This window comes from Chlamydomonas reinhardtii, chromosome 7 (assembly GCF_000002595.2).
Source record: "Chlamydomonas reinhardtii strain CC-503 cw92 mt+ chromosome 7, whole genome shotgun sequence".
In the NCBI taxonomy this organism is placed as follows: Eukaryota; Viridiplantae; Chlorophyta; class Chlorophyceae; order Chlamydomonadales; family Chlamydomonadaceae; genus Chlamydomonas; species Chlamydomonas reinhardtii.
In genome coordinates this window covers 4,720,643-4,734,582 of record NC_057010.1, presented here as the reverse complement: position 1 = coordinate 4,734,582, position 13,940 = coordinate 4,720,643, and the positions used below count along the sequence as shown (strand labels likewise).

At 66.0% G+C, this 13,940-nt stretch overlaps 4 protein-coding genes across 4 annotated transcripts; 3 read left to right on the top strand and 1 right to left on the bottom strand.

The window, feature by feature from the left end:
• Window positions 1-221: 221 nt before the first annotated feature.
• Window positions 222-3,697, bottom strand: CHLRE_07g345200v5 (uncharacterized protein). The gene is made up of 5 exons (XM_043064444.1): window positions 2,921-3,697; window positions 2,186-2,690; window positions 1,872-2,012; window positions 1,284-1,468; window positions 222-1,140 (listed from the first exon to the last, which is right to left on the bottom strand). Exons 1-5 carry the CDS (start codon window positions 3,551-3,553, stop codon window positions 706-708), a joined length of 1,899 nt encoding a protein of 632 aa, XP_042923012.1. The 5' UTR covers window positions 3,554-3,697; the 3' UTR covers window positions 222-705.
• Window positions 3,698-3,797: 100 nt separating this feature from the next.
• Window positions 3,798-7,383, top strand: CHLRE_07g345150v5 (uncharacterized protein). The gene is made up of 7 exons (XM_043064443.1): window positions 3,798-3,957; window positions 4,031-4,107; window positions 4,237-4,377; window positions 4,562-4,660; window positions 4,861-4,951; window positions 5,268-5,401; window positions 5,568-7,383. The coding sequence occupies exons 1-7, from the start codon at window positions 3,885-3,887 to the stop codon at window positions 6,870-6,872; spliced, it is 1,920 nt and encodes a 639-aa protein (XP_042923011.1). The 5' UTR covers window positions 3,798-3,884; the 3' UTR covers window positions 6,873-7,383.
• Window positions 7,384-7,627: 244 nt separating this feature from the next.
• Window positions 7,628-9,115, top strand: CHLRE_07g345100v5 (uncharacterized protein). Its single transcript, XM_043064442.1, has one exon. The coding sequence runs from the start codon at window positions 8,321-8,323 to the stop codon at window positions 8,633-8,635; it is 315 nt and encodes a 104-aa protein (XP_042923010.1). The 5' UTR covers window positions 7,628-8,320; the 3' UTR covers window positions 8,636-9,115.
• Window positions 9,116-9,927: 812 nt separating this feature from the next.
• Window positions 9,928-13,913, top strand: CHLRE_07g345050v5 (uncharacterized protein). Its single transcript, XM_043064441.1, has 4 exons — window positions 9,928-10,461; window positions 10,696-11,393; window positions 11,892-12,091; window positions 12,322-13,913. The coding sequence occupies exons 2-4, from the start codon at window positions 10,788-10,790 to the stop codon at window positions 13,103-13,105; spliced, it is 1,590 nt and encodes a 529-aa protein (XP_042923009.1). The 5' UTR covers window positions 9,928-10,461; window positions 10,696-10,787; the 3' UTR covers window positions 13,106-13,913.
• Window positions 13,914-13,940: the final 27 nt, after the last annotated feature.

The window sequence follows — 13,940 nt, the reverse complement described above, 5'->3', positions numbered from 1 at the left end:
GGGAGGGAGGGAGGGAGGGAGGGAGGGAGGGAGGGAGGGACGCGCTGAACGAACTGCCAAAGCGGGCGGCACTGACAGGCCTCGCGCGGGACTGGAACGGGGGTTGGGGCCACCGGTGAGCGGAGGCGAGCCTTGGTGCCTTGCGGAGTTGCGGTTGCGCGTGAGAACCAGCCTTTCAAACTGAAAGAGCTTCACGAGAGAGTTCAGATTCCGCTTTCAGATCAGGATAGCTATTACAAAGATACGGTAGGCACTGTCCGGGACGAGGCATGCCATGATGACTAAGCTGACCCCATTGGTATGACAGCTTGGCTATGGCCGCGCTTACGACGCATCTCGGCCATTGTGGAGCAACCCTCGCCCAGGCACGAGGCCGCGTGCAAGCCTCAGCGCCTCTCACATGGTCAACCAGGCGCTGTCGATCTAGCCAAATCCCCAGTGGTGGATGGATGCCCCGACACACAAAGCCCGAGGGTTTCGGCTCATGCTCACACCCGCAGTCAAGGCACGACCGTACGGCCGGGCACAAGCTAGCCCTGCCGAAGCAGCCAAACGCTTTTCAGGTGACACGCTGTGGACACCCCGCCACGGCACGCACGCCGTGCATCGCACCATAGCAAAGTCCTGCGCTGTCGTTATGCATGCAGTACCGTACCATATCAGGACGCCATAGTGCTGCGCCGCGCAGCCACCCACGCCCGATCCTCACGGCGCCTCGAGCACCGACTCCAGCAACCCATCCAGCAGGTCCGCTTCCGACACCACCACCTCGTCCACGCCACACGCCGCCATCACCCCTAGCAGCCCGCCACACCCTGCCGCCAGCGTCTCGGCGCGCGCCGCCGTCAGCCAGCCGTACGCCGCCATCGCAGCCGGTGCGCCGCCGGGTGCCGCCAGCTTCGTCATAACCTGCCGTACGTCGGCGGCGGTCAGCCGGCACCCGTGTACGGCGGTGCGTTCGTACCAGAGCAGGCGCAGGTGCAGGGCGGCCACGGTGGTCACAGTGCCACCCGTGAACACGGGGAGGAAGGCAAGGCGGCGTGGGAAGGTGGGGCTGGCAGCAGGGGCCGCCGCAATGACCGTCTGGGAAGAGGGCGGCGGTGTGAGCCACGGCTGCCCCGCGCAGTGCTGCCGCACGACCTGGGGTAGAGAGTGGCGGTTCCTGATAGTTAAAAGCGCTGGGGACATTGAGCACCTGGTGGCCTGATTTCTCAAAGACCTACGGCCAAGCCCAGCAGTCCAACTGCGCATCACTTGCGCAGGGTACGTTTCGCCCCACGCACCTCCTCTGCAAGCTGCACACACGCCTCCAGGCCGTGCGGTGTTGGCGCGCCACGGGCGTCCGCCGGCGTGTCACCGCCCCCAGCGCTCCTGCCGGCTGCGGAGACCGCCAGCGCGGACGCGTGCAGCGCCACACAGCCCAGTGGGATGCTGGTGCCTGCTGGCGCCGCAGTGGCCGCGGCACTGCCTGCGCGGGCGGACGAGCGGCTATAGCAGCGTGGAGCACAGGACCAGCAGCACAGGGTGCGGGCAGAGCGGCCCCAGAGCTTGAGGCAAAGGGGGCGGACCCTGGCCGCAGGGGCCGGGCCCTCGCATACACTTTGGACGCGAACACGGCATCTGGACGCGCGGAGCACACAGCGCACACCGCCAGCCCCATATCGCTCTCTCCCCGGCCCGCGCATCACCTCAAACCAAGACTCGCCTGGGAGCGACTACTCTCCCCCAAGCCCCCGCCCCCTTGCTGCTTGCCACCATGATGCGATGATGATTACGGTGACCTAGTCATGCCAGGCGCCCCCCGGTCCAGGATCCCTCTGCCCCCATCCGCCCGCCCCGCCCGCCCATCCGCCCCTCCCGCCCCGCCGCACCGTGTATAATCTCTGTGGAGCGGCCGCCCATGTCAACCACCAGCAGCTGCGGCGGGCCGCCGCCGGGGCCGGCTGCAGCGGTGGCGGCGGCGGGCAGCGCCGCCACCACGCCGCGCCACGCCAGCCCAGCCTCCTGCTCGCCTACACACAACAGCACAGGGGCGCAGGCGCGCACGCGCGTGGGCGGTTGTCCAGACATGAACATGACTGACAGCAAATCACGGACAGCCCATCACCTCTACTCCTGCAACCGCATGCTTAACGTTGCTTGTGGCCGGATGCAGCCCAAGTTCTTTCCCGTTTGCGGGCCCCACCTGATAGCACCTCCAGCGAACAGCCCACCACCTGCGCCGCCGCTGTCGCCAGCGCCTCCCGGCTGGCGGGCGCCGCCGACCGCACCGCCGCCGTGGCCACCATACGCCCCGTCAGGCGCACGCCACCCACCTCCGGCCCGCCCACCAACAGCTGGCCGGGCGTGGACGGAGCGGCGCCGCCAAGGCCCTGATCCAAAGTGGCCGAAGCTCCAACATCCAGCGGCGTTTGCTCTTGAGCCGCGCTGTTTGCCGCAGCGGCTGCGTTGGCAGCGCAGGTGCGGACACTCTTGCCGGCCGCCGCCCCCGCCGCCAGCTGCGCCGCCGCCGCCGAGGCCGCCGCCATCACGCGGCGCAGCGACTCCAGCGTGCGCGCCACAGACGCCGGCTGTAGCTCTGCACCACTGCCACTTCCACCACCATGGGCGCTGCTACTGCTGTCCGAGGAGGTGGCGGCTGTAGCTCCAGCCTGCTGCTGTCCCAGCATGCTGTCGTACGTGACACGTGCCTGCCGCAACGCGATCGAGAAGGTGGTGATGTGTTATAAATTCAGAGGTATGAGCCAACAAGCTTTTCAAGATAGACAGTAGTGCAGAATCTGAAGAAGTTGACTGCGTGGCAAGCACGGCCCTGCCGGTACAACGTGAACAAGATTCTCCCAATCCAAGTCAGTAGTACGGTGCTAGTACGACGGCCCGGCGGCCCAGCAGCGGCCCATGTACCACGGAGCACACGCACCAGCTCTGTCAGCCCGTCATGCAGCACCGCCCGAGTGCAGTGCGAGCCCAGCTCCAGGGCCAGGTGCAGCTGCAGCGGTGGCCGCGGCGCGTCGCGCGGCGCGCTGCTGAAGAAGGCTCCCGCCAGCGCCCGGCCCGCAGACACCTGGTGGCCGTTGGCCGATAGGCTGTTGCTGTTGCTGATGCCGTTGCTGCCGGCGTTGCTGGTGCTGTAGTGGGGGATAGGGTTACCGCTGCTGAGCTGCTGGGTGGCAGGGCTGCTGCCTAGGGTGGCAGCGGCCATGCCCTCGGCAGCAGCGCTGGGCACCGGAGCGGAGGGGGCGGCGGGTGTTACTGTCAACGGATTCGCCCTTGTGACGGGTCCTGTGCCGCTGCCGCTGCCGCCACCGCCAGTGGCAAAGCCCCCGCCGCCGGCTCCACCGTCTTCGTGGCGGCCCAGCACTGACTCCCACTCGCTCTGCTCAGCGGCAGAGCAGTAGTGCATGGGTGGCGGCAACGGGTCGTCGCATGGGCATCGCACACCCACAGCCCCTAGCTTCCCGTTGTAGTCGCCCTGCGCGTGGCCCCGCTGCAACGCCGAGGTCCAATCATCCGCCCATCCACGACCTGTGCCTGCTGCAGGCCGCACTGCCATTCGCCGCGAGTTGCGAGCCCCACAGTTCGGCGACTGGCGAGTCCTTTGCACGCGCGGTGAGCAAAGGCGCACTACCAGCCTCATGGATGATGCATGTATATAATCATACTGGTTGTGTGTGTGTATGCTCTGGAGTCCTGCTGCCTCCGGTCGACGGTAACATTTTCGCGGTCGATGCGATCCAGTGTGCAAACACTGTCAAGGCTCGCCCTGTTTTTTGTTATGACGGATATACACTCAACTACTCACATCCATTCGCACAACTCCATCGTCTGCCAGAGTATCGAGAAGTAATTATGGTTTGCTGCTGAGTTGACCACCCTTAGCTCTGATGGAGTTCGACTTTGCGTCGCTTGCCTTTGGAGGCGAGCAGCATATATCCTTTTGGGACAGCAAACGAATTGGTGAGGTCTCTTGGTTGGGCTACCCGTAACTCTGCCTTGCGAGACGCGTTCCTGTTGGGTGTCCTTCACGCAGCTACGCTGAAACCCGATGACCAGGAGCTGCTTACAAAGCTGCTCGACGTGTTTGGCAAGAAGTCCGCGGTCGCACAGGTGGGGGCATCTTGCATGCGGGCTGGAGGGGAGCTGGCGCAGTCACTCGATCTCGAAAGCCCATGCTGAAGCTATTTGGTAATAGCTGTGCCAATTTAACAACACCGAATGCACGTGGACACGACGCAGGGCCTTGGCGCCCCGGTCACGGACATATACCGCCTACGGAGCACGGACCAGCGGCTCTACCTGTACATGTACCGCGAATCCCGCAAGACGGTTGTGTTGGGAGGCCTCAAAGTCGGCAGCAAGCGCCTCTTTGTGCGCACGGTGAGGGCTCAGGTTGTGGTTCGCGGAATGGGCGGCGCGTAGGGTGGGGGCCAGACAGGACGGAGAAACAATCACCCACATATACGCGGCCTGGCTAGTCGAGTTCACCTTGCAAAGAGCACAACAACAATGACGTGCCAAGTCATCACACCAAAACACCTTTACAACACGCGTGTCAATGCAGGGCACGGCGGACCTGCGGGAGATAGAGCCGGTTTGTGTGCTGGACTTCTATGTGCACGAGTCCTGCCAGCGCCAGGGCGTTGGCAAGGCCCTGTTCGAGGTGCGTGGTGGCCTGGTGGCCACTGAGAGGGCTGATGATAGGGCGCGTGAGAGAGCGCGTGTGAGTGGTGGCGCCGTGGTGGCGAGGGGAGGGCGCGGCAGCTGCGTATGCGCCAGCTACAGCGCAAGGTTGTGGCGGCCGCGTGCTCGCCGGTGACCGCTGTCCTGCCCCTGCGTGTCCTTGCCGCCCGCTGCTCGCAGCACTTCCTGATGGCCGAGGGCCACGACCCCGCCACTCTGGCCTATGACCGGCCCTCGCCCAAGCTGCTAGCCTTCCTGAGGAAGCACTACGGTGCGTGGTGTGGCGGCGCTGGGAGGGAGGGGGCGTGTGAGCGGCCGTGTGGGCGGCCGTGTGGCGGTCGGAGGGCGTGGCGGCGTAGCCAGGCGGCGCGCCTCGGGTATGCTGCGAGCCTTGCAGCAGCTGCTTAGGCTGCTGGCTTCATCGCACTTCAGGTTGGCATGGCCTGCTTACGCTCCTCGCCAGCCCGCACACCAGCACGCACACCTGAACAGCTGCACCTCAACCACCACCCACAGTAGCCCAGCCGCTCATCACCTGCCCGCCTGCCCTCATCACACCGCTCCCCCTCCCCTCGCGCCACACACAGGCCTGGAGCAGTACGTGCCCCAGTCCAACAACTACGTGGTGTTCGACCGCTACTGGGAGCTCTGCCCCCCCGGCAGCAGGCAGCCGCACAGGGGCCCCGGGTCCATGCCGCCCGGCGCGTCGGGGCAGCTGCAGGTGCGCGGCACACGGGGCCTTGGTTTCCAGGCCTGGCAGAGCGGCACGACCGGGCTGAAAATATACGCACCACGCAGGATTGAGGATGGCTCACGCCCTGCAGTGCAGGCCGTGCGCTCTCTAACGCGCTCCCTTCTCAATCTTGCGCATTCCGCCACCTGTGCAGGGCCGCAACGCCAGCCGCGGCTCCGTTGCCTCCATCAGCACGCCCAGCGGCCATGGTGGCCACGGCCCGCGTGCCACGCCACTCATGGGCATGATGCCGCCCGGCTCGGGCGCCGGCGGCTACCCGCCCCACTGGACACCCAGCGCCCTCGGCTCGCCCAGTGGCGGGCACCCCGGCGGGCCGCCCGCTCCCATCGGCAACTCACCAAGCTTCGGCCGGCGCTGGGCGTCCAACAACTTCGGGCAGGGGCCGCCGCAGGCGGCGCCGCCGTACCCTGCACCCGGGACGGCGGGTGGGCCGGCGTTCAGCATCCCGCCTGCCGGCGGCGATGCGCAGGGCGGCATTGTAGACGCGCTGGACGCGTTCGCGCGGCAGCAGCAGCAGCAGGGCTCGGGGGCGTCGTCGCCGCAGCGCGGCGGTGCGGGGGCGCCCTGGGAGGGCGGCGCGGCGGGGCCGGCCGGCACCGGGGCTTCTGGCTTTGGCGGCGGGGCAGGCACATGGCCTCCTCAGGGTGCGCCGGAGCTGCCGCCCGCGGGCGCACCCAGCGGCATGCAACCGCCGGGCAGCCGCGGCGCCTACAGCTACCGGCCGCCGTGGGCTACCGACGAGGCCGCCGGGCCCAGCGGCGGCAGTGCAAGCGGCGGCGTGGATGCGGGGCCGGGCGCAGGGCCGGGCGCCGCCGGGTACGCTGGCTTCAACAGCCCGCCGCCGCCCATGCGGACTCCTTCTAAGGACCGATTCGGCATGGGGCCGGGAAACGGAGGGCCCGCGCCCGTGCAGCGCAGCCCCATGCACAGTATCCTGGGCGGCGGCGGTGGCTACGACGCGGTTGCGGGCGGGAGGAGCGGCGCCGCCCAGACTCGCGCGCTACAGCAGCAGCTGCTGTCCATGCAGGCAGGCGACGGCGCGGTGGCGGCAGCAGCCGCAGGCGGCCCCGTGCTCGGCGGCGGCTACGGTGGCGGTGGCGGCCACCCAGGGTCCTATCAGCAACAACAACAGCATGCGCCGCCATCGCTTTATTCGGGGGCGCCGCCGGCGCATGGAGCAGGGCAGGGCGGTGATGAGGACGGCGGGCGGCTTCCAGGCATGATGGGACACGGGTCCTTGGCGTTAGGAATGCTGGGTGCGGCGCCGTCGGGGCGCCATGGTGCCGGGTCGGGCGGTCACGCGGGTGGCCCAGGTGGGGGGCCGCCCGGGGGCACGTCCGCGGGCACGCCGCCAGCGGCGGGCGGCCACAGCGCAGCCAAATTGATGGCGGTGAAGCAGCGGTCGGGTGCCGGCGCGGCGGACTGCCTGGTGTGGTGATAGTGTAGTGAATATTGCGCTGCGGTGTGTGGCAGGACGGAAACGTGGCCAGCAGGCAAGGAAATGGTGAGAGACATTCATCCGGGTAGCGCCAAGGCGCATGGGGCTGCAGTACTGGAAGTCGTGCATGTGAGAGGGCGGGCTGAGGACTCGTGCATGCATAGTTTGGCGGTATACGGGCGCAGACGCGGCAAGAGGCAACGTCTGGCACACGCAAGTTTGCCAAGAGCGCTCATGTTAGCAATTGCGGGACCCAGTCCTCTACGGCTCTACCCGTATCTAGCACGCCTATGCATTTGACTTGTCCGGTTGACTGGCAGCCCTGACGGTGCCAAGAACCCTTTAGGCCAGCAATCGCGACTACCTGCCTCGTGCACTAACACATAAACGCGTTTGCTTGAGTCACACGCATGAGTCACACGCTCGGGCTGGCTATGAACTTAGCCCCTGCGCCCAGCTATCAGTGCCGACTGATCGTGGCCTGCATCGACGTTTGTTGTAGTCGATATCAGGGGGGGGGCTCTCCTGGTCGATATGCAAATTAGCGGGGGGGTCCCCCCCCCTGCGCCCCCCCCTCAAGCGGGGGGAGGGTTTCCCTCCCCCCGCATGCGTGTCGTGCAGCGCGCAGAAGGGGAGGGCGGTGCAGGGGGGAGGGTTTCCCTCCCCCCGCCTCGGGGTTCGCCGAGCTGGGTCGCCGAGCGTGCTAAAAGTTCACAGCACATCGCAACTGTGCATGACTTTGCACACCGATTATATCAACGAATACAGCTCCTCGCACATATCGTGTAAGCTTTCATCCCAGCCGATCGAACGAGCGCGCTCTGAAATTCTTGCAAGTGCGCGCTCTGGCAGGCCAGACTGTGTCGCTAATACATCGCACTGTAAGTTATAGCTGCGCGCATTCTCGAGGAAGCCAAGAAAGCGCAGTTACCGGCTTCGTTCATACGCTGCACTCGCTCTCGCGGCCTGGAAAGAAGATCACGTATACAGGAAGCTGCGAATAATCGATCATGCTAGTTGGTTCGAGCTGAATCGCGCTGTAGCGCAAACGCACCGGGTGCGTCACACTTTCCATGGCATATGTATATAGCTGGGCTAATGACGAGCCCTCCCCTCCCGGAAGAAAAAACCTCGTTCTACTCCGCTTGGTTGCGTTAGGGCGCCTCGGCGCCCTGACCCTCCTTGTCGGTAGTAGTTCCTGGCCGGCCTTCGTGGCCGCGCCAATCCCCTGTGGCGCCTCCATGGCGTCCCTGGCGTTGCTTAGGTCAGCTGTAGTGCGTCAGTACTGCTCTGGCTGCGGCGCGACACTCAGTCGGCGACATCATCGTCGCCGTCCTGCCGAGCGGTCCCCGCTCTGGCAATCTTTGCCGACCATCATGATCTCACACCGTGGAGCCTTCGCGACCTAGCGTGGGTGGCGCGCCTGCTCGCCGGTCGACCTCGTCCTCATGGCTTCGCGATGCTTCTGGCGGGGCGCTCGCTGCTGCCGGGCTCGCAGTGGCGTGTCGCTGAGCGGCTCTTTCGGTAACGGAGGGCCGATTGGAGCTGCTGGCGACTCTTGCTGTGGGCTGCTGCCGCGGCCTGACGTGGCGCCGGGCTCGCCGCGCGTGAACCGGGGCACGCTGCGGCGGGAGCCAGGACCGGCGTCTTCCGGGCGGCGGCGGCTGGAGCTGTGGGCGCATCTACACAGTGGAGAGACCTGCTTGGCGAATGCAGTCTGGCGAAGGCAGTCCAGCGAAGGCTGGCTGGCGCAGGCCGACTAAGCGAAGGCTGGCTGGCGCTGTCTGCTGTGCTAGGGTGTTGCGAGGCTGTGTGGACTTGGTTGGGCGGTGGGCGTGCCTGCACCGCCTGTGCTAGGTTACGGGCGCTATGGCTTGTGCTGTCTGATGGGTCGGACCGGCTGATCCTCGTGGTTCAGCGAACTTGCACGGCCCTAGGCCGTCTACAGGATGCAGCTTCGGGCTGCACCCAACAGTGTGAGGGCCCTGCCCTGTTGGTGCTGGTGTTTTGGGGTAGGAGTTGCACTTTGCAAAGTGGCAGTCAGTCTGACGCCGACCCGCGGCTTAGGTGAGCAGCGCTAGCGTTTGCGGTGAGCCTTGCTCGGGGTTCCTCCCCTCCTTTAGTGAGGCGAGGAGCATGGGGGTCATTCGAGGTTCCCTCCTCGAGTGTGCGTACGTGTCTCGTGCGTTTATGGAGCCCTGGCTTGCCCGTGGCTGTCATCCCACATGTAACCTCTATTCGCTAATGACGAGTTGTGTATACAGTAGGCAGCTAGCAGCGGTGAAAGAGGATGTTAGCAGGGGGACAGTGCAGGATAGACGGGCACAAAGGCACACAGTTCTCATTTCTTGCCTGTGTCTGGGTTGCATCTCTAGCCTGCTGTTGGTCCGGCCTGAGTGACGCGGATACAGATACGGTGATAGCAAACTAGGTACACCCAAAGGACTACACCCAGCTGCCCCTTACCCTGTCCTATCACAACCCTACCCAGCCGGCGTATGAGCAAGTGCCTGTGCAAGAGCGGAAGGCGGAGTGGGCTTGCCGGCGGCACGAGAGCAGGCATTGCGGATCCACATGTTACCTCGTAACCGACGGTAAACGCCGTGGACGGTCGGGCCCATGGCTGGCAGATCCTTGAGGGCACAAAGCCGTCAAAGGCACACAGCTCGCATGTCTTGCCTGTGTCTGGGTTGCCTCTGAGTCCGCGACGGTCCGCGGTCACCCCGGCACGCGCAGGGGACACATGGTCAGGCAAGCGTCAGCGACGGGACGACTGGAGGTTCCATCCCCTGACAATCGCAGGTGCACGACACTGTTCTCCAAGTTACGCGCGGAAGGAAACAAGCGAGCCACCCCAGTTGCAATCATGTCGCTGGCACTGGAGCTCACATCCTGGGATCTCCTCCTGTTTGCCCCAATGATGCAGAGATTAAGACGCATGATTATGGTTAGTGAGGGACAGGGGCGCTGTTCGCCAGTGTTTGGGGCGCTGCAGTCACAATCCCCTCGCAGGACCCTCGAAACGCCTGCAAAACCAATGCTCTGAAATATGAGAGCCGCTTCAAGCGCAAGAAATTTCCGGCAGCGATTCTGGATCAGCGCAGAGATTTTTGCAAAATGGCCCATGCCGGTGAGCAGTGTTCGGCGCTGCAAGCGCCCTAGCAGTCCAGAACCGGACTTTTAGGGCTAGGAAATTAACCCTTCTTGCGACTGAGCCGGACCTGTGACGCGGCAAGCCCCAAGTAGGCGGTTTAGACGCCTTTTATACGCGACCCCACTGCACGACGTCGTAAGTGCCGGACGGACGCGTACGACCTGCTCCGCGCGCGGAGCCAGTAGCCTGCGCCTCCGTCCGTGGCGACCCGGCCCCGCGCCGGCGCTCCGCCGAGCGCTTGGCCTCAAGGCGAGGCAGCGCATCTGCGAAGAATTTCGGGCTCAGAGAGGCAGGTCCCCTCCTTGCCGCGTCTCTCGCTCGCCCCTTTATACCTGAATCACTTCCCAAGATACTACTTAAGATCATTGGCAGCTGCGGAGGCTGCCCGAGGCCCGGTGACGCACTGGTCGTGGGGTGCGCTTGCGCATTTGCCAGGTACGCCGGGCAGCCGTGCTTCTGGGTCGTCTTAACAGCCGGGAAATGAACTCGTTGGGGCCTTTCCTGACTGCGCTCGGTAACATCCGAAGCGGAGTTGCGGGAGTGTTGCGGTCAACAAAGCCGCGGCTGTTTCGTCGCGTTGCCTGCCCGCACAGTCCGCCCCACTTGTTTCCCCTGCGTCTCTTGCTGCAACTTGCCCCTCTCATCCCATTTCTCCCATCTGCTCTGCAGGACGCCCGGCAGTGAGGGCCCTGCCAGCTCCTAGCTCCACAACTCCCAGTCCACCTGCCTGGTTCCTCTCCTAGCACCACCCTCGGCACGTGATGCACTACCCGGGCATGCAGTCGGCGGGGGACGCCATCAACTCCGCCGACACGCAGAACCTCATCGCCAGCATCGCCGATATCCTGCAGGGCACCACTGCCGCCATTCCACCCGGGCCACCGCTCGGTGGGCCCACGCCCGCCGGCGCTGGCGGCTCGCCCGGCCGCGCAGCGGCCGACGCCGCCAACGCCGCTGCCGCCGCGGCAGCGGCGGCCAGCGCCATGCCCAACGGCCTCATGCTGCTGCCGCACCAGCTCGGCGGGATACCCGGCTTTCCGGGCATCAACCTCAACGACCCCAACCTAGCGCCCTACCTGCAGCTAGCCTCCATGGGCGCCTCCGGCCTAGCCATGGATCCCAGCCTGCAACAACTCATGTTCGCAATGCCGGGCCAGCCCGGCGGCCTGCCGCTCAACTCGCTGGCGTCGCTGCTGGTGGGCACGGGCGTGGAGCTGGACCCCAGCGCGGCGGCGGACCTGGCGGCTGGCGGGCTGATGGGCGGCGGCAAGCAGGGCCAGCTGGCCGGCCAGAAGCGGCCGGCGGACATGGCGGCGGGCGGCGCGTACAAGCGCGAGCGGTCGGAGGAGGCGGGCCGCGGGCGGGAGGTGGGTAGGATGCGGTGGGGTGCTGGAGGTGGTGGTGGATTGGCGGGTTCGGGCAGTCGTGGAGAGCTCGTGTTAGAATTCATGATGTAAGGCGGCAGCGGCGGCTGTGCCGCACGTGGCCGCACATGGTCGCACGGGGCAAGGAGGAGGGGATTGAGGACTGGTTTGGGGAAAGTTGGAGGGCTGGATGGCGCACTGGCGGGAAGTGCTACAGGGGGCGGACGGGTGCTGGGGGCGGCGAGTGGGACTGCCTCGCGACCACCGGCGCCATCCAGCATGCCGCCTAGCGCATTCGCTTGCCGACCACGCCTCCACCCACTACCTCCGCCGCTGCGGTTGCTCCATCCCCCCCCTCCCTCCTGCCCCTGTGGGCTTTTTGTTGACGATTAGACCTTGTCACCAGGCTCCCAGCCCCCCCCCCACACACACACACCACCCGCTCCCTCCTGCCTCCCCTCGTCACGCCTGCCTCCCTCCCTTCCTCTCCCCGCCCCGCAGCAGGGCAAGTGCCACGTGGAGGGCTGCACGGTGGACCTGGCCTCCGCTGGCCCTTACTACCAGCGCTACCGCACCTGCGAGCTGCACCTCAAGGCGCCCTACATCATCAAGGACGGCATGCAGCAGCGCTTCTGCCAGCAGTGCGGCCGCTTCCACGAGCTGTCCGAGTTCGACAACAACAAGCGCAGCTGCAGAGCCAGGTGGGGGCAGTGGTGGGGTTGGAGTGGGGGCGGAGCGGGTGAGGGTGTGGGTTGGGTGGTGTTGGGGGGAGGGCGCGATGGGGAGGGGAGCGAAACCGGAAGTGGACTGGGGGAAGTCGCCGGGTTGTGGACATGCGTGCCGTGAGCGATGTGACCAGCGTTATGTAGTATCCATCGCGCTCACCCAAACACCGCGCCGGCCCCGCAACTCGCTCGACTCCACTCCACAGGCTACACAGCCACAACCAGCGGCGGCGCAAGCGCACGGAGGAGCAGATGGCTAACCAGGGTGCGGACGGCGCCGGCGGCGGTGGCCACGGCGGCGGCGCCGCGTCCGGCTCTCTCCAGGCCGGCGGCGGCCTCATGCAACCCGGCGCCGCCGCCAATCTCGGGGCACAGATGGCGGCACTGGGCGCCCACGGGCTGCTGGGCGGCGTAGGCGCGGGCGCGCCCAACCTAAACGACATCCTCAACAGCATGGGCGGCATCACGCCGGACCTGCTGGCCAGCATGACTGACCCAACAAAGGTCGCGCCCGGCGACCTGGCCGCGTTGCTTTCGATGTCGCCGGCGCTTCTGGGCAGCCTGGGAATGGGCGCGCCCGACGCCAACGCGGCCCTGTCGCTGGCGCTGGCGGCGGCGGGCGGTGGCGCTGACGCGCTGGGCCAGCCCCTGTTGGATTCCATCTTCAAGGGCGCCGGCGGCGGCGCGCCTGGCGGCGGCTTGGCGCCTGGGGACCTTGCAGGAATGGACCTGCAGCAGCAGCTGGCGATGGCGCTGGCGGGCACTGGCGGCGCGATGCCGGACCAGGCGAGCATGGAGGCGGCGCTGGCGGCGGCGGCGGCGGCCATGGACCCGCACGCACTGGCGGCGGCGGCCGCGGCGGCGGGCATGTCGCACCACCAGTTGGCGGGGCTAGGCCACCACCACCACCATCAGCAGCACCACCATCACGACCCCATGGGCGGAGGCGGGCATCATCTCGGCGGCCACCACGGCGACGGCTCCATGTGAGAGGTGGCGGCGGCGTGGAGTGGGGGCGGGGGAAGGAGCGGGGAGCAGAAGGAATGCAGCGGGGAGGTGGGGCACACGTGTGTGGTGGTGGAGAGGGTTCTGTGGATGTGAGTTGGGGGTCAAAGGGTGTTGGGGTGTAGCGAGGGTTGGGTTTGGGGCGGCTGTTTCATGTGTGTTTATGCAATGGGTTGGCCGTGTTCAGTTTGTTCGTGGTCGTAAAAAACATGATTGCAGAGGGTCGGCATGTTTGATGTATGCTCGTGCTATCGCCGTGGTGTGTGTGCGGTGGTGCGTCTGCGGCGCACATCGGGAATGCGCGCCGCACCACCAGCACGTCAATTGTTTGTTTGCTCCTTGCATGATAGGATACTGCAGGCAAGCACGTACCAGAAGAGCACGGGGGGATACTTGACACACGAGCACGCTGCTGTAGCGCATGACGTGCGGCAATTTGGTACTGGTTGTGAGGTGTTGAGCGACATCGCTCATGTTAGCAGGACATTGAAACTAGTCTGTGGCAACCAAGAGCCCAGCAATGGTGCAGGCGCCGGTAGCCACAGCCAGGGCAAATAAACTGCCTGGGTCTGTGCAGGCGGGTACTGCACAGGACGTGCCGGGAAGCTCCCAGGGTGCATGCGCATAGGCTTGGAGGCGACTCCGGGTGCCGCCGTGCTGAAGGTGTGGCCTGTAAGTTGCCAGAAAGCCAGAGCTAAAACCAGTGCCCACGGATGGTGGGGATTGCGCGTGCGGGGCTGAATGACTGCGGCTAGGCTCTGCGCAGTTAGGAGGACCACACGCCCGCTTCTGCTTGCCACAGCAATACGGTGTACCCGCA

Bases quoted from the DNA above. Each gene is read 5' to 3' on its own strand.
- CHLRE_07g345200v5 (XM_043064444.1), bottom strand. From the start codon at position 3,553: ATGGCAGTGCGGCCTGCAGCAGGCACAGGTCGTGGATGGGCGGATGAT. The intron at 2,691-2,920 runs GTGCGTGTGCTC...GCGTTGCGGCAG, and splicing joins ATGACGGGCTGACAGAGCTG to GCACGTGTCACGTACGACAG. The intron at 1,141-1,283 runs GTGCGTGGGGCG...TCTCTACCCCAG, and splicing joins GTGTGCAGCTTGCAGAGGAG to GTCGTGCGGCAGCACTGCGC.
- CHLRE_07g345150v5 (XM_043064443.1), top strand. From the start codon at position 3,885: ATGGAGTTCGACTTTGCGTCGCTTGCCTTTGGAGGCGAGCAGCATATA. The intron at 4,378-4,561 runs GTGAGGGCTCAG...GTGTCAATGCAG, and splicing joins AGCGCCTCTTTGTGCGCACG to GGCACGGCGGACCTGCGGGA. The intron at 4,661-4,860 runs GTGCGTGGTGGC...CGCTGCTCGCAG, and splicing joins TTGGCAAGGCCCTGTTCGAG to CACTTCCTGATGGCCGAGGG.
- CHLRE_07g345100v5 (XM_043064442.1), top strand. From the start codon at position 8,321: ATGGCTTCGCGATGCTTCTGGCGGGGCGCTCGCTGCTGCCGGGCTCGC.
- CHLRE_07g345050v5 (XM_043064441.1), top strand. From the start codon at position 10,788: ATGCACTACCCGGGCATGCAGTCGGCGGGGGACGCCATCAACTCCGCC. The intron at 11,394-11,891 runs GTGGGTAGGATG...CCCGCCCCGCAG, and splicing joins AGGCGGGCCGCGGGCGGGAG to CAGGGCAAGTGCCACGTGGA. The intron at 12,092-12,321 runs GTGGGGGCAGTG...TCCACTCCACAG, and splicing joins AAGCGCAGCTGCAGAGCCAG to GCTACACAGCCACAACCAGC.